Raw genomic sequence first — 21,810 nt, 5'->3', positions numbered from 1 at the left:
TTCAAGGCAACTATGCTTATTTCAAGTTTTGTTAGTCTGAAAAAGAGGGCTCTGAGAATAACGAGTTTAATACAAAATAATCTCATTATATAACGGGTAGGAAATCATTTGGCTACATTTATTTCAATTCAAACATGGTTTCTTTAAATTGGGTATTTGTTTCCGCATATAGTATACTAGCGGACCCCTGCACACTTCGTAGTGCAATAATATTAGATTAGATGTAAAAAATCAAAACTGCTTTTTAATTTCAATCATCATTGAAAAAAAATCATTATAATGCTCTATGATAGTGACCCCAACCTTTTTATATCGCGGACAACAGGACAAACTTTAAACTTTTTTCTGTACTTGTTCCCCGATTTTCTGAACTTTATTTTGTACTTTGTGTGCTTGTTTCTGTAATTTGTGTGTTTAGTTCCTACCAGTCACGTACCCAGAGGGGGGGCCCGAGGGGCAAACTATCGGATTCGTTGCACCAACGATAACTGCACCATGCAATAGTAAGGAGGCAGCTGAATTGGACAATTTCGGGAAATATAATTCGGCGTATTCTGGTCGTATGTAGCACTGGTCCGGCAGGCAAAGACGAATGATTCATCGATTCGGTGACGATAGGAAAAAGAGAAAAAATGAAAGAGAGTGGGGATTCAACTCGGATAAAAAAGTAATTGTAGAAGCAAATGCCAACACAGGATCTGTTCTTTATTAAATATGATTTTCTTGTGGGAGAAACCGAAATTACCGAAGAATCGAAGAACAGTTTTTTACCTTCGTTGCGATTGACAAAACATAGGTTATTTAATTGAATAATTTTATGCATTGCGAATTCATCGGTATTTTTCAGACAATAACTTGATACCACCAAGCATCGTTCTTGTGCCAATTGCAGCCGAAAATGAACTTTCTTAGTAATGTATCAATACGGTTATAGTGTTAGCAAATACAAATAATTTGTATTTGGTGTTAGCGCTTTGTGAAACTTGAACCGAAAATTGAATTATAGAATTAAAGGCTGCTGTTAAATGTACAATAAAATATATTTTAAAATGAAAATTAATTTTTAACCCAAAATTTCAATCCCTTACAAAAACAAACATTGAGAAGTGAAAAGAAGAATAAAACGGTTTTCTTGCGGTTATGTTCACTCTGGCTGCCAGCGTTATGACAACCAACTGTCAGCCATGTCTCCCTTATAACCGATGAGGCGGAATCCTGGTAGAAACGGTTGTATCGTTTGAGGTTTATGTCTGGCAGCGGTGAGACACAAGGATGGCCAACCATATTTTGCCCGCTGGCAGCCGTTTGACAGCCTAGCCAATGCGGGACGACGTTTGTGCTCCATTCTAAAACTGACTAATGCAGCAATTGCTGCGCAGCTGCACAGTGGTTGAGGTTTAGTTGCACTACATTTAGGACGTTGCCCATGGCGTGATTTTGAGCCTTCTTTTTGCCCGCGCAGATTACACACCGTGGTGTTTTGTTGAAAAAAAAAAACACCTTGTGGTCTTCGCCACCGCAACGCTAACATAGGTTCCTTCGGTCTGGGCCTTTGCAGTCCCAAGACTTGTGGCCAGATTCAAAGCACCTGAAGCACATATCCACCATCGGCGTTTGGTATGCAGTCACTAGGCAAACCGACCAACCAACTTTTAGCTTGCTCACTTTTAGGACCTTATTAGCGTCCATGACTGATAGTTTGAACGTGACTATCTGGGTGCCTTGGGGTCCTTTTCCCAGGTGAATGGATTCCTGTGAGACGTCCACCCCTCCTTGCTCCTTAATGGCCGTTATAAACTCTTCGGCGCTCGCGATCTCGTCCAGCCGTTTACACTGAAGTGTCACCTTGTTTTGCAAGGCTCTCATTTCGACCTTGTCGCCTAGAACTTTCTGATCTAGCGCCCCGAGTTCTGATCTCACAGATTGTGCTCCTTTTTTAGCACTAGCAGCATCTCGCCAGCTCTAGTACGTCTAATAGAGTGAACCTCCTTTCCAAGGTCGGCAAGCTTTGCCTCGCTCCGCATTGCCTTGAGGACGTCGGCGTATTTCTCCTTGTCTTTCTTCTTTTCTTCCCGGTCACCTTGAGCCAGGGCCGCTCCATGTCTGGTCGGTCCTTGTCAAGATTCTCCAGGATCATTTTGACCCTTCTCACCAGGATCGTGTTCGATCTCTTTACTAGGGTCCGGGGATCGAGTATCCCGTTTGGGATTGAGACCTTTGTTTCTTTCTGAGATTAGTACTTTCTGGGCAATGAAAGTTTCATGCAGAACTATTTTTCTATTTGTACCAAAGTGCAACGTCTTTACTGTCGTGCCGAACTTAAACGAGTTTCGGCTTATCCTGGCCGATTCAGGTGATGGTCACTTAGGGGTTAACCTATTTTGTGCATAGGGCACATAACCGATTTATATACTTTATGTTTTGTCTTGGACTCGTCAGTACATAATAGTTTATGTTGAACTGTTATGTAACACAGCAACATAAACCGCAAAGTAAATTTATTTACGTTCGGCACGACAGTAAAGTGTTCTACATAGCGGTTTATGTTGAACTGCTGGGTTACATAACAGTTCAACATAAACTGTTATGCACTGACGAGTCTAAGACGAAACATAAATTGTATAGATCGGTTATTTGCCCAATGCACAAAATAGGTTAACCCCTAAATGAATCGAAAGACATTTTGCTATTACAAAATATCATATATTTATTCAGTTGATGTACATACTAAATATTACTACCTCATTTCTACTTTTCAAATTCATGAAGAGTGAATGTAATGTATAAGTAAAACTTACGCTTGTCTAATGTTTTGTTATTGTAACAGGTTTGTATGGTTTCTTTTTCTTTCAGAAGATATGAAACATGATTTTTTCGCGGGCGTGATTCTCGACATTATTTTTCTTGTTTAAACATTTATTTGGTATTTGTATAACAAGGCCAGCGTTTGTTGCTTTTACTCAAAAGATGATGATGTACATTTCAGACGTCCTTTATGGAGTACTGCGTATTATGTTTGAATTGGGGACGGTTGCTCTTGTTCCGTGAAAAAGCTGTCCTGTAATATTATTAAGTTCAGTTATCTAAATGATTGATTGCTGGTTTCATTATTTTATTACTTTTCTAGTTATAAAGACTGAACTACATCATACAAAGGGTATACTTGATATTGTTCAGTAATGTTTCAGTAGAATTTTTGTATAACAAGACATGATTTGGATAGTTTAATTGAATTGGTTCGATCAAAATGGATCCTAAGGTATTATCTACTTGTCCAATGTTTGAAGGCACTAGATCTACGTAAGTTATTGAACCAACTTATAGTTTTGATGCGTGTTTTTCCAATTGAGCATGATTTGATCGACGTCTCTATCACTAGACGGGCTATTGTTATTGTTGGTTAAAGCACGTAACATTTTAAATCTCGTAATAATCGAGATAAAGGAGCTAGGTTGCAATATTAAGTACATTAGTTGCGATAAATTTTTACAATTAAAAAAAAAACAAGAAACATTCTTAGAATCGCAATTTTAATAAAGTTTATGTATAACGTTTTGGAAAGGCCGCGATTTTTAATTTCCTCCACTTATAGTTCTATACGCTTAGCTTAAGAGCTAATAACATTATAATAGTAAGTTATTACAAGATAACGTGTGCGAAGCCGAATCGGAAAATAAACAAAATAAGACAAAAATACCGGATATTCAAGAATATCAGTCAATGTATCTGTATAATAATTAACTTTAGTTCTTTTCTGAAGCTTGCACTGCCGAATAAAAAAATACTCCCAATTTTGCAGTTTAGTTCCATGTGTGAAGGAAATTATTCTGTTCATAGAAATAACACGCACATAGAAGCGGAATAGATCGAAATATTTTAAAAAAATACTGTATTTGAATCATCCTAAAATACACCTAAAAACTGTATCTCGTCATAATTATACTGAGTGGCAAACACTTGTTTAGGTTGTGCATCCCCTGCCATATAACTCATATACTTTCATTGATTTTGGAGGCTTTTACTAGAATTCGTAATTTCGCTGCTTAGTTGTCAACACACATACTGCACAATAAATAAACTGTTTGATTTTATAGATGCAACACGCCGTCTGTTTGTCTAATTAGAGCATTCTCTTCCAAAGTAACCGCACCGGTAAGGTCTCTTATTTCATCCTGATCATCCTGGTCGTTTTCCTCCGATCCGGTGGTGTGGTGTGATTGATGAGAACCACCCGATAGTTGACTATTGCGGGAAAACGAACCACGTCGCGGAGGGGCTAGGGTTCTCTGATTAGCAGGTTTTACCGTGATAATTAGATTAGAACTGTTGGCAACCATCATGTCCGTAACCTGATCCAAAGTCTTGCCGTTTACTTCGATACCGTTTACCTCCAGAACTTCGTCGTTTACGGCCAGTAACCCTGTACTTTCGGCTAAACCACCGGGAACTAGGCGGGAAATGAATATACCCGGCTGTTTCTCTAATCCATTTGCTGTGACACGGACTGAAGTTCCATCACTAGAAATGTACAAGGATTGTGACTTAGTGAAAAAAATCTGGCTCATTGCTACAGTATCACTTACCGTATATAGAATCCTAGAGGTTTGTCACTACCATGTTTCAACAAACGGACTCGTCTGCATGTCTCCGGCACAATATCAACATCTATAATAGCAGAGACCTAGGGGATTTCATAATGTCAATATAGTTTCACTGCCTTGAATACTGTATAACTCACCTGCCGGAAGTCATGAGGATTGGAAATAGCTAAACTCTTTGATTTTACCGGAGTCTGACCTAGAATGCTGCTGATGAGGTTTCGTGGTCTCATCGTGCCATATCCCGTGATTTCTTCTATGCTGTCTCCTATTCGGAACAGAACGCATTATTAGTAATAGCATAACACAGTAGTTCGTCATTCAGTTATTCGCATCGCATTATAATCGTGTAAGAAAGATTTTATTTTCATCAGCATTAACTGTAACTGTAGATTATTGTATCAATAGTGAGAAGGGAGCCACAACGAGAATATATAGATACGAAAATGAAATGTTTCATTTATACTGTGACCTGTTATTCTTTGGCAGACCCTGTCAGCTTGGAGCGAAATCAATCTTCAGTTCAGCAACGCCATCGCACGGCGTCTCATTCAACATGTCATGTCAGTTGTATGAGTGCGCAATGCTGCTATTTTTGCGCGCACGAATTTGACATTTATCTCCCCTACTTCTATGTACGAGATTCGATGCGAACTCGCCTGAGGGCAGCATTCTCGCAAAAAAGGATGTTGCCAATAATTTGTTCGGGAAATGTGAGAGCTGGATATTTTGTTAATATGATGTCTTTGTCTTTGGTCACAATGTTGTTCCTTTGGTCACTGAGTCCAGCTTGTATATATTGAGGTTTCTATGCCCGATGAAAAATTAACGGCGGCCCTAGTGAAAAATGGGAGGCCAATACGTTTCCTGATGAAAACAAAACAATATGTAAAAGCGATTCACACGTAGCATCAGGCGACTATCACCGGCATGGAACGGTCACGGAACAACAACATTAATTGTAAGCAATTCATATGGAGGGGCACTACGTCAAGTTCACGGAATATATTAACGTCTGGTACGTGTGCAATATTCGGCTAAAAAAATTAATAAATTAATCTTTACGTCGACCGAAGTTGAATGATTGTCTGAATCGTGTTCAAGGCATGCGTTTCCTGATGAAAACAAACCAATCTCGTTTGCATTTGTAAGTGAGCTGCCAGAAAGCCTAATATGTCAAATTTTGTCATATTTTTGTTTATATCAATTGTCAGTAAATGTCTAAGTAGAATTTAAATGTCAATCACGTTTCTACTCCGTGTTTACACGTTTGAGTCACGTTTAATATCTGCTTAATAGCCTAGGTTGGTGTCAAAAGCAGGGTTTTGTTGATTTATTTATTTATTTCCATTTATTTATTTATTAGTTACTTATCCTATTTATTATTCATTTATTCTATTTATTATTTATTTATTTACATTTATTTATTGCTTATTCATATATTTACAATCATTTATTTACACTGTTTATTTATTTATCATTTATTTACATTCGTAAATTCATATATTTCTTTATACAAATTTATTTAATAAATTATGATTATTTCGGCAAAAGGAAACAAAATAGCAAATACACATATTAAAGGACTATTCACACATATCCGGTCCGGTTCAGTGCCGGCACGACACCGTGCACGGATACTGATATTATTTCATTCGTTTCCTATTCACGCATTCACACCTATCCGGCACCGTGCCGTTTCAGTGCAGCTCGCCGTCAGTGTAGCGTCCGTCCGGCAAACTCAAATTCGTCGTCACCGATATTTTTTATTTTCACTGAAGTCGGTATGTCACTGCATTTGCTGTGCCGGAATGGAAACAGCACGGAAACGGAACGGAAGGGTTCCGATAAAAAAAGAACACTGACCGCGCACTGAAGGCACTTTCACTGAACCGTCACGGAACTGAAATGTGTGAATAGTCCTTAAATTGCAAGTACTAAAATTCAAATACACAATTCATGACACCAACCATAACAAAACGATAAAATGTTGTAACCGTCATCTGTCTGCACACTGTCATCGTCGTCATCATCGTCATCAACGCAACATAATATGCGGGGTGGCATGCTTTGAGGGTGGCGGTGGGTATGAGATGGAAAACGGACCCCAAGCAGATAAAATCCGTGGGAAAACCTTCGCGGAGAAGTAGTATTTTTCTGACCCGAAGGAGTGAAGGTTGCAGCAACGAGTCACACGCCCTACGAACGTTTGATTCGGGACCATTCGTCGCTTAAGACTGGCTAAGGTGGCCGGTTAAAATGCGTTTATTGTTAGCCCGACGTGAGTGCCTTCGCGGTGAAACATAAAAGTAGGGCGCGCCGTACCACTCTCCGGGTATTATCCTCAGAAAGCAGAGCCTTCGCTACAAAAGGCCAAAAGTTGCTGCTTTACCTGGATACCCTGGTCATCTTGTAGCTGTGTCATCGCCCCTGAAGCAAGTGTCACCCTGCAGACGTCGCCAGTACCACCAAGTCGACCAACGAGCATCACGGCCGCAACGTAGTGTCGAGTAGAGAATCTCGACCAAATAAACTTGCGCAAGTAAAAGTCTAATGTTTTATTGTTTTTTTTTTTGTATAAAATAGAGAGAGAGTTTAGAGTTAAAAATTGTACGGTCTTTCTTTCATATACAAGCTGTGTCGTCCATTTTGTTTTATGTTGTTACTTGTTTCCGTCGAAACGATTTACTCAGTGGCAGGTTGGGAAGAAAGTCCGCCCAAAACCGAGTACACTGAGGTCTTTTTTTATGCGATCTTTTTTTATGCGGTTTTTTTACGCGACTTTTTTTATGCGAATTTACAGAGTTATGCGGTTTTTTTATGCGAAGTTTCAGAGTTATGCGGTTTTTTATGCGAATTTTCAGGGTTATGCGGTTTCCCTTCTGCGGGTTTTTTTATGCGAAGTTTCAAAGTTATGCGGTTTTTTTTATGCGAAGTTTCAGTTTTTTTATGCGCCGAAACGATTTACTCAGTGGCAGGTTGGGAAGAAAGTCCGCCCAAAACCGAGTACACTGAGGTCTTTTTTTATGCGGTTTTTTTTACGCGACTTTTTTTTATGCGAATTTTCAGAGTTATGCGGTTTTTTTTATGCGAAGTTTCAGAGTTATGCGGTTTTTTTATGCGAATTTTCAGGGTTATGCGGTTTCCCTTCTGCGGGTTTTTTTATGCGAAGTTTCAAAGTTATGCGGTTTTTTTTATGCGAAGTTTCAGTTTTTTTATGCGCCGAAACGATTTACTCAGTGGCAGGTTGGGAAGAAAGTCCGCCCAAAACCGAGTACACTGAGGTCTTTTTTTATGCGATCTTTTTTTATGCGGTTTTTTTACGCGACTTTTTTTATGCGAATTTTCAGAGTTATGCGGTTTTTTGTCGTGAATACGACTTACTTTACTATGGGGTGCATTTTCAAAATTAGCCATATGGAAGAATGGGCAGAACTTAATCGTGAATATCTCGACTTGTATTAATGCTAGCAACATAATTCTTTCACCATTTCATCAAAAATATGATCAGGAATTTGGGATAATATTTTGAACAGTGTGAGATAACCACAAACAACTCAAAAATTAAGTTCTCTCAAAATTTCAAAATAATGCGGAAAACTCTTTACTTTCGCTTGGGTTTTTCGCGCAAGGACGACGATTTTGAGGTAGTCAGGCACATATCTTCAACTGAATGCGTATAAAAGGGGAACCGTGGTGAAAATCGATCATTTCTTTTCGTGCGTTCGATGGGAGCAGACGTCGTGGGAGTTAAGCCTTCAACCAGCAGCGACGGAGAGAGCGCCTTCTGCGTGGTTAAAACCTCAAACGCTCAGGTAGCAACTTTCATTCGCTTGCTGGCCTTCAAGGCGAGCAGACTGCCATCGCGAGAGTTAAACCATCAACCAGCAGCGACGGAGAGAGCGCCTTTTGCGTGGTTAAAACCTCAAACGCTCAGGTAGCAGCTTTCATTCGCTTGCTGGCCTTCAAGGCGAGCAGAATTCCATCGCGAGAGTTAAACCATCAACCAGCAGCGACGGAGAGAGCGCCTTCTGCGTGGTTAAAAACTCAAACGCTCAAGTAGCAACTTTCATTCGCTTGCTGGGCTTCAAGGCGAGCAGACTGCCATCGCGAGAGTTAAACCATCAACCAGCAGCGACGGAGAGAGCGCCTTTTGCGTGGTTAAAACCTCAAATGCACAGGTAGCAGCTTTCATTCGCTTGCTGGCCTTCAAGGCGAGCAGAATTCCATCGCGAGAGTTAAACCATCAACCAGCAGCGACGGAGAGAGCGCCTTCTGCGTGGTTAAAAACTCAAACGCTCAGGTAGCAGCTTTCATTCGCTTGCTGGCCTTCAAGGCGAGCAGAATTCCATCGCGAGAGTTAAACCATCAACCAGCAGCGACGGAGAGAGCGCCTTCTGCGTTGTTAAAACCTCAAATGCTCAGGTAGCAGCTTTCATTCGCTTGCTGGCCTTCAAGGCGAGCAGAATTCCATCGCGAGAGTTAAACCATCAACCAGCAGCGACGGAGAGAGCGCCTTCTGCGTGGTTAAAAACTCAAACGCTCAGGTAGCAGCTTTCATTCGCTTGCTGGCCTTCAAGGCGAGCAGACTGCCATCGCGAGAGTTAAACCATCAACCAGCAGCGACGGAGAGAGCGCCTTCTGCGTGGTTAAAAGCACAAACGCTCAGGTAGCAACTCTCATTCGCTTGCTGGCCTTCAAGGCGAGCAGACTGCCATCGCGGGAGTTAAACCATCAGCGACGGAGAGAGCACCTGCCATCATTTGGTTTTCGGTAGTCGTAACGAGAAGTTCAATTTTCAGATTTTAGTTCCGCAATATAGGTTTAGAATTCAGAGCCTGCGTGCTGAAACTGGATTTTGGAACTGTATTCCGGAACTAATTTGAGTTTCGAAATTGCAATTCTAGAATTGAAACTGGATTCTGAGTCTGTTATTGGTTCTAAATTTAGTTCTTGAACTCAGGATCCAGTTCTTTATTCCAGACTTCTTCTATTCGGTTCTTTTTAGAACCATAACAATACTCCTAAAGCATTGCCGTTTCAACCTTCCGAGCGAACGGACGTAATTTGGATTTACTGCGAAAGCATTGAAAACCAGTTGTGTGTGTGTGATAAAGTGGTCGGACGATATTGTGTGATAGACAATAGTGCTTTTTCCTCTGAGAGGTTTTTTTTTCGCATTATATAATAGAACAGTGCCTTATTGCGAGCGGTCGATCGAAACGGTTAGCCGATTATTGTTTCGCCGATCAAGGCCAAGTGTGAGGATTATAAACAAGCGGCCATTGTGTGAGGATTATAAATAAGTGTGCCTTTTCCTCTCGGAGGTTTTTTGCACACCATCAAAGCGGCGATACGCCGATCGACGAAGTCCAGCTTGGTGTCCCCCGTTGGATCTTAGTTAAGTACCTTTACGTCGTTTATTTTTATTTCTTTATTTGACCATTATATTTCCCCCCGAATCATTTGTTTTTGCGCGGAAGTAGTTCCGCTATGCCTATTTTAAATCCTGCCCCCCCCCCCCCGCTCCCGATGTTCAAATGGAGACTTCCCTTGTCAGTAAAAAGTCCCGCATAAAGAGCTATCCTGATGGGCTCGCACTACCGGCCGGGCCTTACGCGGTCTATTTCCGGACCAAACCAAAGGAAAAAAAACTGAATATTTTAAAAATATCGCGGGACCTGAATTCGCGATATAATACCATAAAAAGTATAGATAGAATACGGCCAGACAAGCTCAGGGTCCTGTTTACCAGCTCAAAACAGGCTAATGAGCTTGTTCAAAAGGATCCTTTTACGCTGGAGTACCGCGTCTACGTGCCAGCTCGTGAAGTCGAAATCGACGGTGTGGTCACCGATTCGAGTTTGACTTGCGAGGATATTCTTAAGTACGGGGCGGGTTGTTTTAAAGACCCCTCACTTAAGAATGTCAAGATACTGGATTGCAAGCGATTGCATTCAGTATCGATCGCCGGGGATGGAACAAAGTCTTATCCCCAATCAGACTCTTATCGTGTGACCTTCGCCGGCTCGGCATTGCCCAACTACATCCTCTTGGACCGGGTTCGTTTGCCTGTTCGTTTATTTGTACCCCGGATAATGAATTGTACCAATTGCAAACAACTGGGGCATACAGCTACTCATTGCAGCAATAAGCCACGTTGTGCTAACTGTGGGGAAGCTCATGCGGACGGCTCTTGCGGTAAGGATGTTGAAAAGTGTCTCTACTGTAAGGAGGGTCCGCATGACCTCTCTGACTGTCCCGCTTACAAACTGCGAGGAGATCGGATGAAGCGTTCCCTGAAGGAACACTCCAAGCGTTCCTTTGCCGAGATGGTTAAGAGTGCCACCCCTCCTAAACAGGCAACGAATCCATATGCCTGCTTGTCAACTGACGAGAGCGATTCTGACGACCCTTTGGAAGGTCCATCTTCAGCGGTCCCTCATAGCTGTAGGAAAAGAATGAATAAATCTTCTCATAAGCTACCTAGTAAGGGTTCGAAGGTGTCTTCCGAAGGGCTTCGAAAAGTTACAGCTAACGGAAATCGGGAAAAATCACCGAAGCAAAAAGCTCCTGGTCTCGGAAAACTCAATTCCGAGATGGAATTCCCACCGCTTCCAGGGACTAAAAAATCCCCAAGCGTCCCTGAAAATCCACCAGAGAACCAACTAGGTGCTGGACTTATAAAGTTCTCTGATGTTGTGGACTGGATTTTTACAACTTTCAATATTTCAGACCCTCTTAGAAGCATTTTAATTGCTTTCATGCCAACAGTAAAAACATATTTGAAGCAGTTGACTGCAAATTGGCCCCTTCTTTCAGCGATTGTATCTTTCGATGGCTAAATCATCCACCGAGGTCACGGATCTAATCACTGTTTTACAGTGGAATTGCAGAAGTATTATCCCAAAAATAGATTCATTTAAATTTCTAGTAAACAATCTGAAATGTGACGCATTTGCATTGTGCGAAACTTGGCTAACTTCTGAAATACCCTTAAACTTTCACGATTTTAACATTATTCGTCTGGATCGAGATAATCCCTATGGAGGAGTACTTTTGGGGATCAAAAAGTGCTATTCTTTCTATCGCATTAACCTCCCCTCGATACCAGGTATTGAAGTTGTCGCATGTCATGTTACAATCAAAGGTAAGGACCTTTGCATTGCTTCCATCTACATTCCCCCAAGAGCCTCGGTTGGGCATCGGTGGCTCAGTGATATCGTAGAGCTCCTTCCTGCACCGACGTTGGTTTTAGGAGACTTTAACTCACACGGTACGGGATGGGGCTGTCTTCACGATGATAACAGATCAACTATGATCCATGATATCTGCGACAACTTCAATATGACAATCTTGAATACGGGAGAAATGACACGGATTCCTGCACCATCAGCAAGACCAAGTGCGCTGGATTTATCCCTTTGCTCGACATCGCTACGGTTGGATTGCACGTGGGAGGTAATTCCTGATCCCCACGGTGGCGATCATCTACCGATCGTAATATCAATCACCAGCGGCTCAAAACCATCGAAGACAATCAATGTTTCGTATGACCTCACACGAAATATTGATTTATTTACTAATATACATAATCAACAGACAAAATATGGTCCTAATGATTATTTCTAAGTATATTTAAAAAACTAGTTTTAATTCGACTGCGCGGGACATGGAAATCGAAACCCGTCGAAACAGCATTGAAAGAACGTTGCAATCCAATGATGGCGCCATTGATTCCATAATTAGTGCGGCGTAAAGGCATTCTGAGGAGGTTGTTGTTGCGAAGAGCTCGTGCGCGAACATTTATGTTTATTTGACAAAGAAGTGCTGAACAATCGACATTGTTCAACAAAACATCGGCGATTAGCAATGCACGGGACAGATCACGTCGCACCTTCAGTGTATCGAGTCCGATAAGCAGTCCGCGGCTTTCATAACTCGGCAACTGATGAGGATTATTCCATGGTAACTGGCGAAGAGCGAAACGAACAAATCTGCGCTGTATTGATTCGATTCTGATATTCCCATTATGGTAAAGCGGGTTCCATACCGCCGAACAGTATTCGAGCGTTGAACGTACAAGCGAGCAGTAGAGAGACTTCAAACAGTAGATATCTGTGAAGTGCTTAGCAGTTCTCATTACAAATCCCAGGCAACGTGAAGCTTTTGCAACAATGTACGAGATATGTTGCTTGTAGTTCAGTTGTTCGTCAAGAAAAACCCCAAGATCCTTGGCACATGTGACTCTATCTATCGTAGATCCTCGGAGACAATAGTCGAAACGTATAGGTGTTCTTTTCCGTGTGAACGTGATGATCGAGCATTTACTGATATTTAATGTCATTCGATTAATCTCGCACCACTCCGAAAAAATTTCTAGTTGACTCTGGAGAGAAATGGCATCCTCAGTTGTCTTAATAATTTTGAATAACTTAAGGTCGTCGGCAAATGATAATCGTGGGACACTCAGTAAAAAGTTCACGTCATTGAAGTACAGGAGGAAAATCAGTGGTCCGAGATGACTGCCTTGTGGAATGCCAGAAAAAGCAAAAAAAATCATTAGATAGATTATCACCGATCTTAACCGCCAATCGTCGATTGCAGAGGTACGATTCAGTCCACTGAAGAATACAGGAACCGAAACCAAGTCGGTCCAGTTTGGCGATAGTAATAGCGTGATTTATTTTGTCAAAAGCAGCGGAGAGGTCCGTATATAAAACATCTGTTTGAAAACCGTTTGACATAGCATCTGTTATAAACGTCGTAAAGCTTAATAGATTAGTAGCAGTTGAGCGTTTCGGCATGAATCCGTGCTGAGTTTCTACGATATACTGCTTGCAGTGATTGAAAATGGGTTCCAGAACAACCAGTTCGAACAGCTTAGGAATTGCACTAAGTAAGGTAATGCCGCGATAGTTGTCGATATTCTTCCTGTCTCCTTTTTTGTGCACTGGGAACATATAAGAAGATTTCCAAACAACAGGAAATACTCCAGTCGTGAGTGACTGTTGAAACAGTTGACATAAGGGTGTTGCAATACCGCTGGAACATTTCTTCAAGACGACAGCGGGGATGCCATCGGGTCCAGGAGAATATGAAGACTTCATTTTAACGAGAGCCTTTTGGACAGAGCTAATATCAACATTGATGAAATTCAACGATTGACTCAAAACAGGAACGTTCCGTGCTGCCTGGGAGATTTGATCCGTTGATAAAAAATCTCTAGAAAAAACCCCAGAGAATTTCTTCATAAACATGTCGCAGATTTCTTGCAAGCTAGAAGTCGGTTGATCGTTGTAGTACATAGACGAAGGAAGATCTGGCTCTTTCCTTTGCTCATTAACGTGCTTCCAGAACGACTTAGGGTTAGATTTTAATTTCCTCTGCACACTTCGCAAATAGTTGGCATAACATCGTTTGGCTGTTTTTTTATAAACTTTATTTATTTCCAAATAGTTTTGCCTAAGCAAAAAACCACCTTTCTTGGAATATTTCCTTAGAGCTGTTCTTTTCAAACTTTTTAATTTTCGTAACTCAGCGGATTGCCACGGTGCTTGTTTGGAAAGCTGGCTGATTTGCTTTGGCACATATTGGTCAATTGCATAAATCAGAACGTTGGAAAAGGTTTGCGCTGCAAAATTTATATCATCATTGTCAAGAATTTCAGTCCAGTCCACGTTTGAAAGAAATGCAACAATACTGTTGTAGTCGGCTCTTTTAAAATTGTATCTGACGGTTTGAGAAACTTTACAGTTATCCAACGTTTGATTTGATTCAAGTACAATGTGCAGGGGAGGATGATATCTAACGGATTTCACTATAGGAATTGCTGCTTCGGAAATTCTGGGTGCAAAATCGGATTTACTTGAAAAGCAAAGATCGAGAATTCGGTTGTGCTCATTTTCGACGTGATTCACTTGACGCAATAGGTTAAGACTGTAACGGTCAAGCAGATGGACGATACCGGTGTGAAAAGAAGAATTCATTGGGTCAGCGAACATAAAGCCGTTGGAAGCAGGGTACCATTTCAGGCCGGGGAAGTTGAAATCACCAACAATTAGAATATCATCTGCCGGTTTCATGTGAACATAAACTACTTTTTCTAGCGTCTGAATGTGCGAGTCAATCAGTGACAAATCACGTGTACGATCCGGTGGAAAATAAACCACACAAAGAAAAAAGGAACATGTGTTCAGGCAAATTTGAACCCATACCTGCTCGACACTGCTACCAGAAACGTTTGTTATAAGTTGCGCTTTTAAACGTCGGTGAATAGCCGCAAGCACGCCTCCACCGCTTTTCTTCGAACTGTTGCGGGAATCACGATCGCAACGGAACACATCATAGTTCGCACCAAATGCTTGCAAAGACAAAGTACTTTCACTCAACCAAGTCTCTGTCAAGGCGAATAGCTATGCGACCTCGATATCTGAGAAACTTGAAAGAACTAGTTCTAGTTCTTGAACTCAGGATCCAGTTCTTTATTCCAGACTTCTTCTATTCGGTTCTTTTTAGAACCATAACAATACTCCTAAAGCATTGCCGTTTCAACCTTCCGAGCGAACGGACGTAATTTGGATTTACTGCGAAAGCATTGAAAACCAGTTGTGTGTGTGTGATAAAGTGGTCGGACGATATTGTGTGATAGACAATAGTGCTTTTTCCTCTGAGAGGTTTTTTTTTTCGCATTATATAATAGAACAGTGCCTTATTGCGAGCGGTCGATCGAAACGGTTAGCCGATTATTGTTTCGCCGATCAAGGCCAAGTGTGAGGATTATAAACAAGCGGCCATTGTGTGAGGATTATAAATAAGTGTGCCTTTTCCTCTCGGAGGTTTTTTGCACACCATCAAAGCGGCGATACGCCGATCGACGAAGTCCAGCTTGGTGTCCCCCGTTGGATCTTAGTTAAGTACCTTTACGTCGTTTATTTTTATTTCTTTATTTGACCATTATATTTCCCCCCGAATCATTTGTTTTTGCGCGGAAGTAGTTCCGCTATGCCTATTTTAAATCCTGCCCCCCCCGCTCCCGATGTTCAAATGGAGACTTCCCTTGTCAGTAAAAAGTCCCGCATAAAGAGCTATCCTGATGGGCTCGCACTACCGGCCGGGCCTTACGCGGTCTATTTCCGGACCAAACCAAAGGAAAAAAAACTGAATATTTTAAAAATATCGCGGGACCTGAATTCGCGATATAATACCATAAAAAGTATAGATAGAATACGGCCAGACAAGCTCAGGGTCCTGTTTACCAGCTCAAAACAGGCTAATGAGCTTGTTCAAAAGGATCCTTTTACGCTGGAGTACCGCGTCTACGTGCCAGCTCGTGAAGTCGAAATCGACGGTGTGGTCACCGATTCGAGTTTGACTTGCGAGGATATTCTTAAGTACGGGGCGGGTTGTTTTAAAGACCCCTCACTTAAGAATGTCAAGATACTGGATTGCAAGCGATTGCATTCAGTATCGATCGCCGGGGATGGAACAAAGTCTTATCCCCAATCAGACTCTTATCGTGTGACCTTCGCCGGCTCGGCATTGCCCAACTACATCCTCTTGGACCGGGTTCGTTTGCCTGTTCGTTTATTTGTACCCCGGATAATGAATTGTACCAATTGCAAACAACTGGGGCATACAGCTACTCATTGCAGCAATAAGCCACGTTGTGCTAACTGTGGGGAAGCTCATGCGGACGGCTCTTGCGGTAAGGATGTTGAAAAGTGTCTCTACTGTAAGGAGGGTCCGCATGACCTCTCTGACTGTCCCGCTTACAAACTGCGAGGAGATCGGATGAAGCGTTCCCTGAAGGAACACTCCAAGCGTTCCTTTGCCGAGATGGTTAAGAGTGCCACCCCTCCTAAACAGGCAACGAATCCATATGCCTGCTTGTCAACTGACGAGAGCGATTCTGACGACCCTTTGGAAGGTCCATCTTCAGCGGTCCCTCATAGCTGTAGGAAAAGAATGAATAAATCTTCTCATAAGCTACCTAGTAAGGGTTCGAAGGTGTCTTCCGAAGGGCTTCGAAAAGTTACAGCTAACGGAAATCGGGAAAAATCACCGAAGCAAAAAGCTCCTGGTCTCGGAAAACTCAATTCCGAGATGGAATTCCCACCGCTTCCAGGGACTAAAAAATCCCCAAGCGTCCCTGAAAATCCACCAGAGAACCAACTAGGTGCTGGACTTATAAAGTTCTCTGATGTTGTGGACTGGATTTTTACAACTTTCAATATTTCAGACCCTCTTAGAAGCATTTTAATTGCTTTCATGCCAACAGTAAAAACATATTTGAAGCAGTTGACTGCAAATTGGCCCCTTCTTTCAGCGATTGTATCTTTCGATGGCTAAATCATCCACCGAGGTCACGGATCTAATCACTGTTTTACAGTGGAATTGCAGAAGTATTATCCCAAAAATAGATTCATTTAAATTTCTAGTAAACAATCTGAAATGTGACGCATTTGCATTGTGCGAAACTTGGCTAACTTCTGAAATACCCTTAAACTTTCACGATTTTAACATTATTCGTCTGGATCGAGATAATCCCTATGGAGGAGTACTTTTGGGGATCAAAAAGTGCTATTCTTTCTATCGCATTAACCTCCCATCGATACCAGGTATTGAAGTTGTCGCATGTCATGTTACAATCAAAGGTAAGGACCTTTGCATTGCTTCCATCTACATTCCCCCAAGAGCCTCGGTTGGGCATCGGTGGCTCAGTGATATCGTAGAGCTCCTTCCTGCACCGACGTTGGTTTTAGGAGACTTTAACTCACACGGTACGGGATGGGGCTGTCTTCACGATGATAACAGATCAACTATGATCCATGATATCTGCGACAACTTCAATATGACAATCTTGAATACGGGAGAAATGACACGGATTCCTGCACCATCAGCAAGACCAAGTGCGCTGGATTTATCCCTTTGCTCGACATCGCTACGGTTGGATTGCACGTGGGAGGTAATTCCTGATCCCCACGGTGGCGATCATCTACCGATCGTAATATCAATCACCAGCGGCTCAAAACCATCGAAGACAATCAATGTTTCGTATGACCTCACACGAAATATTGATTGGAATAGCTATGCGACCTCGATATCTGAGAAACTTGAAAGAACTCAACAACTTCCTCCGGAGGAAGAGTACACGTTTTTGGCTGGCTTGATTCTCGACACCGCGACTCAAGCTCAGACGAAACGTGTACCCGGCGCGAAAACTAACATCCGTCCTCCCAACCCGTGGTGGGACAAAGAGTTCACAAATTTAAACGCGGAGAGAGCCTCCGCGTACAAAATATTCAGAAAAAATGGAACACCTAATAATTACCGGAATTACGCGGCGTTAGACGTTAAAATTAAAAACTTGATTAGAGCTAAGAAACGCGGTTACTGGCGTCGGTTTATAGACGGCTTAACGAAAGAAACATCTATGAGTACTCTTTGGAACACAGCCCGACGAATGCGCAATCATAACACCACGAATGAAAGCGAGGAATATTCCAACCGCTGGATATTCGATTTCGCTAAAAAAGTATGCCCAGACTCTGTTCCGGAACAGAAGATCACCCGCGCCGCGACACCAAATACAAACGAAACACCGTTTTCGATGGTAGAGCTCTCACTTGCACTCTTGTCATGTAACAATAAAGCCCCGGGATTAGACAGAATTAAATTCAACTGTTGAAAAATCTGCCAGACCCCGCCAAAAGGCGCTTGTTGAGTTTATTCAATAAGTTCCTTGAGGACAACATTGTTCCACATGACTGGAGACAAGTGAAAGTGATCGCCATTCAAAAACCAGGAAAATCAGCCTCCGATCACAATTCGTATCGGCCGATTGCTATGCTTTCCTGTATCCGGAAATTGTTCGAAAAAATGATTCTCTTCCGTCTAGACAATTGGGTCGAAACTAATGGCTTACTTTCAGATACACAATTTGGTTTCCGCAGGGGTAAAGGAACGAACGATTGTCTTGCGTTGCTCTCAACAGAAATTCAAATGGCATTTGCTCGTAAAGAACAAATGGCGTCAGTTTTCCTAGACATTAAGGGGGCTTTTGACTCAGTTTCTATAAATATCCTATCTGAGAAGCTGCATCAGCATGGTCTTTCGCCAGTTTTGAACAACTTTTTACATAATCTATTGTCTGAGAAACACATGTATTTCGCGCATGGTGATTTGTCAACAATACGATTCAGTTACATGGGTCTTCCTCAGGGCTCATGCTTAAGCCCCCTTCTATACAATTTTTACGTAAACGACATCGATAAATGTATCAACACATCTTGCACGCTAAGACAACTTGCCGACGACAGCGTTGTGTCTATTATAGGACCCAAAGCTGGCGATCTGCAAGGGCCGTTACAAGATACTCTTGTCAACTTATCCACATGGGCTCTTCAAATGGGTATCGAATTCTCTACGGAGTAAACTGAGCTGGTTGTATTTTCGAGAAAGCGAGAACCAGCACAATTACAGCTTCAACTAGGGGGTGAAACCATAGCTCAGGTCTTCACATTTAAATATCTCGGGGTCTGGTTCGACTCCAAAGGCACCTGGGGATGTCACATTAGGTATCTGAAAAAAAAATGCCAACAAAGAATCAACTTTCTTCGTACAATAACCGGGTCGTGGTGGGGTGCCCATCCAGGAGACCTGATCAGGCTGTACCAAACAACGATATTGTCCGTGATGGAATACGGATGCTTTTGCTTCCGATCCGCGGCGAACACTCATTTCATCATGCTGGAAAGAATTCAGTATCGTTGTTTGCGTATTGCCTTGGGTTGCATGCAATCGACTCATACGATGAGCCTCGAAGTGCTGGCGGGTGTTCTCCCATTGAAAAACCGGTTCTGGGATCGCTCATATCGTTTGCTCATTCGATGCGACATTTTAAATCCTCTGGTGATTGAAAATTTCGAAAGGTTAGTTGAGCTTAATTCTCAAACCCGTTTTATGTCCTTGTATTTTGATTACATGGCTCAGAATATTAATCCTTCTTTGTTTTTTTCCAACCGTGCTCATTTCTTGGATACTTCTGATTCTACTGTGTTTTTCGACACATCCATGAGAGAAGAAATTCGTGGAATTCCGGCTCACGTGCGCCCTCAAGTGGCCCCAAATATTTTTTATAATAAATTTAGAACAGTCAACTGTGAAAAGGTGTTTTACACTGACGGATCAAACATCAACGAGTCCACAGGCTTCGGCATCTTCAATCAAAACATCACCGCTTCTTACAAACTCAGTGATCCGGCTTCAGTTTACGTCGCAGAATTAGCTGCTATTCAGTACACCCTCGAGATCATTGAAACGTTGCCCAAAGACCATTACTTCATTGTCACGGACAGTCTAAGCTCAATAGAAGCTCTCCGGGCAATGAAGCCAGGAAAGTATCCCCCATATTTCCTGGGGAAAATACGGGAACATTTGAGTACTTTATCTGAACGGTCTTATTTAATATCGTTAGTCTGGGTCCCTTCGCATTGTTCCATTCCGGGCAATGAAAAGACAGACTCATTGGCTAAAGTGGGCGCATTAGAAGGTGATATTTATGAAAGACCAATCTGCTTCAATGAATTTTTCAGTATCTCTCGTCAGAAAACTCTCGAAAGTTGGCAAACTTCATGGAGCAATGACGAACTGGGACGATGGCTACACTCCATTATCCCTAAGGTATCGACGAAACCTTGGTTCAAGGGGATGAACGTGAGTCGTGATTTCATTCGCGTTATGTCACGACTCATGTCAAATCACTATACATTCAACGCACATCTCCGGCGTATCGGGTTCGTGGAGAACGGGCTCTGCACCTGTGGCGACGGTTATCAGGACATCGAGCATGTCGTGTGGTCGTGCGTAGAGTATCGCGACGCCAGGTCGAAGCTACTGGAATCCCTCAGGGCCCGAGGTAGACCGCCTGAGGTTCCGGTTCGGGATGTGTTGGCGAGTCGGGATAGTTCATATATGCTTCTCATATACCAGTTTCTCAAACACATTAATATACAAGTGTAATCTGTTACATCTGGCTTAGAAAGTTCCTCCTATTTATCGAAGTTGTTTCAACTGTGGCTAAGAATTATTTCTCAACTGCAGGTTCGACACTAACTTCCGCCGATTATCCCGATTCCTCATCTGTCCACCATCTTCATCGGAACTAACAAATTCTTTTTGCTGTCACTAACCTTCGCTTCCCCCCTCCCCGTCTCTTCACCATCTCGATGGCAACTAATTAGATCTCTGTCGTTTTAGTCATTTCATTCCCATATCCCCTTTTTACTCCGTTTTCCGCAATATTTACTTCGCTATATTCGGACCCACACGGACCGAAGAATGCGGCCAACATGAATATTCACCAACGCCATATGGAAGACTCTCATGAAATATTCAATTCACCGGCCGATCACCACATGAAGGCTTGATCTGCCAAAGTCAACCACTGCGACCCAAATATGACATTACTTAATGATACAACCCTAGTTTTAAGTTAGTCGTAAATTTTAAATTAATAAAAGCCCTTGGCATCTTAGAGCTTAAGCAGTGTGCCTTAACCATTATATTCTTGAATAAAAAAAAAATACTCCTAAAGAATTATGCGGAAATTTACTTTACTGTACTCTATAAAACCCATTCTGGTAGTCATGGCGAAAAATCGTCTTCATGTTTTAGAGCTTAGTTCTGGAATATGGGTTTAGAATTCAGAGTCTGCGTGCTGAACAAACTCAAATCGTCACCATTTTTTTATTATAAAGAACTATACTGCTTATTTCATAGTATTTAAGTGCGTTTCAGAATGTTTAATGTAACTAATCTGTAATTTAGTCTAGGCGCATCGTTTAAATTTCTAGTAATGAAAGAGGGGAAAGTTGCACAATTCAAACAATCGATGAACTACCAATTCGAATTCGGAAGCATAAATAAAGTGTGTCATATTCGTATTCACGACATCCAGTTATGTCTCTGACTTCAGTGTAGTGAAGTGAAATTTCTTCGGAGACCAAAAAGGTGGTCCGGTGCTGAATAGCAGCCACCAGTAGTGATATACTAAACCATACGTAACAATACTAAAATACGACACTCATAACAAATACAAAATTGTATTTGCTCATATTCTGTCATTTGAATCAATAAGGCCGAACTCACCCAAACCAAAGACATCATATTAACAAGATATCCAGCTCTCACATTTCCCGAACAAATCATT

General features: G+C 41.9%; 1 protein-coding gene across 1 annotated transcript in view; it reads right to left on the bottom strand.

The window, feature by feature from the left end:
- Positions 1-3,872: 3,872 nt before the first annotated feature.
- The window catches only part of LOC131435042 (partitioning defective 6 homolog beta), a 32,338-nt gene continuing 14,400 nt past the window's right edge, over positions 3,873-21,810 (bottom strand). The window contains exons 3-5 of the mRNA XM_058602514.1: positions 4,739-4,866; positions 4,584-4,681; positions 3,873-4,518 (exon numbers count right to left, since the gene is read on the bottom strand). Coding sequence (XP_058458497.1) covers positions 4,089-4,518; positions 4,584-4,681; positions 4,739-4,866 — 656 coding nt within the window. The 3' untranslated portion in view covers positions 3,873-4,088. The remainder of the gene's footprint in view (positions 4,519-4,583; positions 4,682-4,738; positions 4,867-21,810) is intronic.

This window comes from Malaya genurostris, chromosome 3 (genome assembly GCF_030247185.1).
Source record: "Malaya genurostris strain Urasoe2022 chromosome 3, Malgen_1.1, whole genome shotgun sequence".
Lineage (NCBI taxonomy): Eukaryota > Metazoa > Arthropoda > Insecta > Diptera > Culicidae > Malaya > Malaya genurostris.
This window is presented reverse-complemented; position numbering and strand designations above follow the sequence as displayed.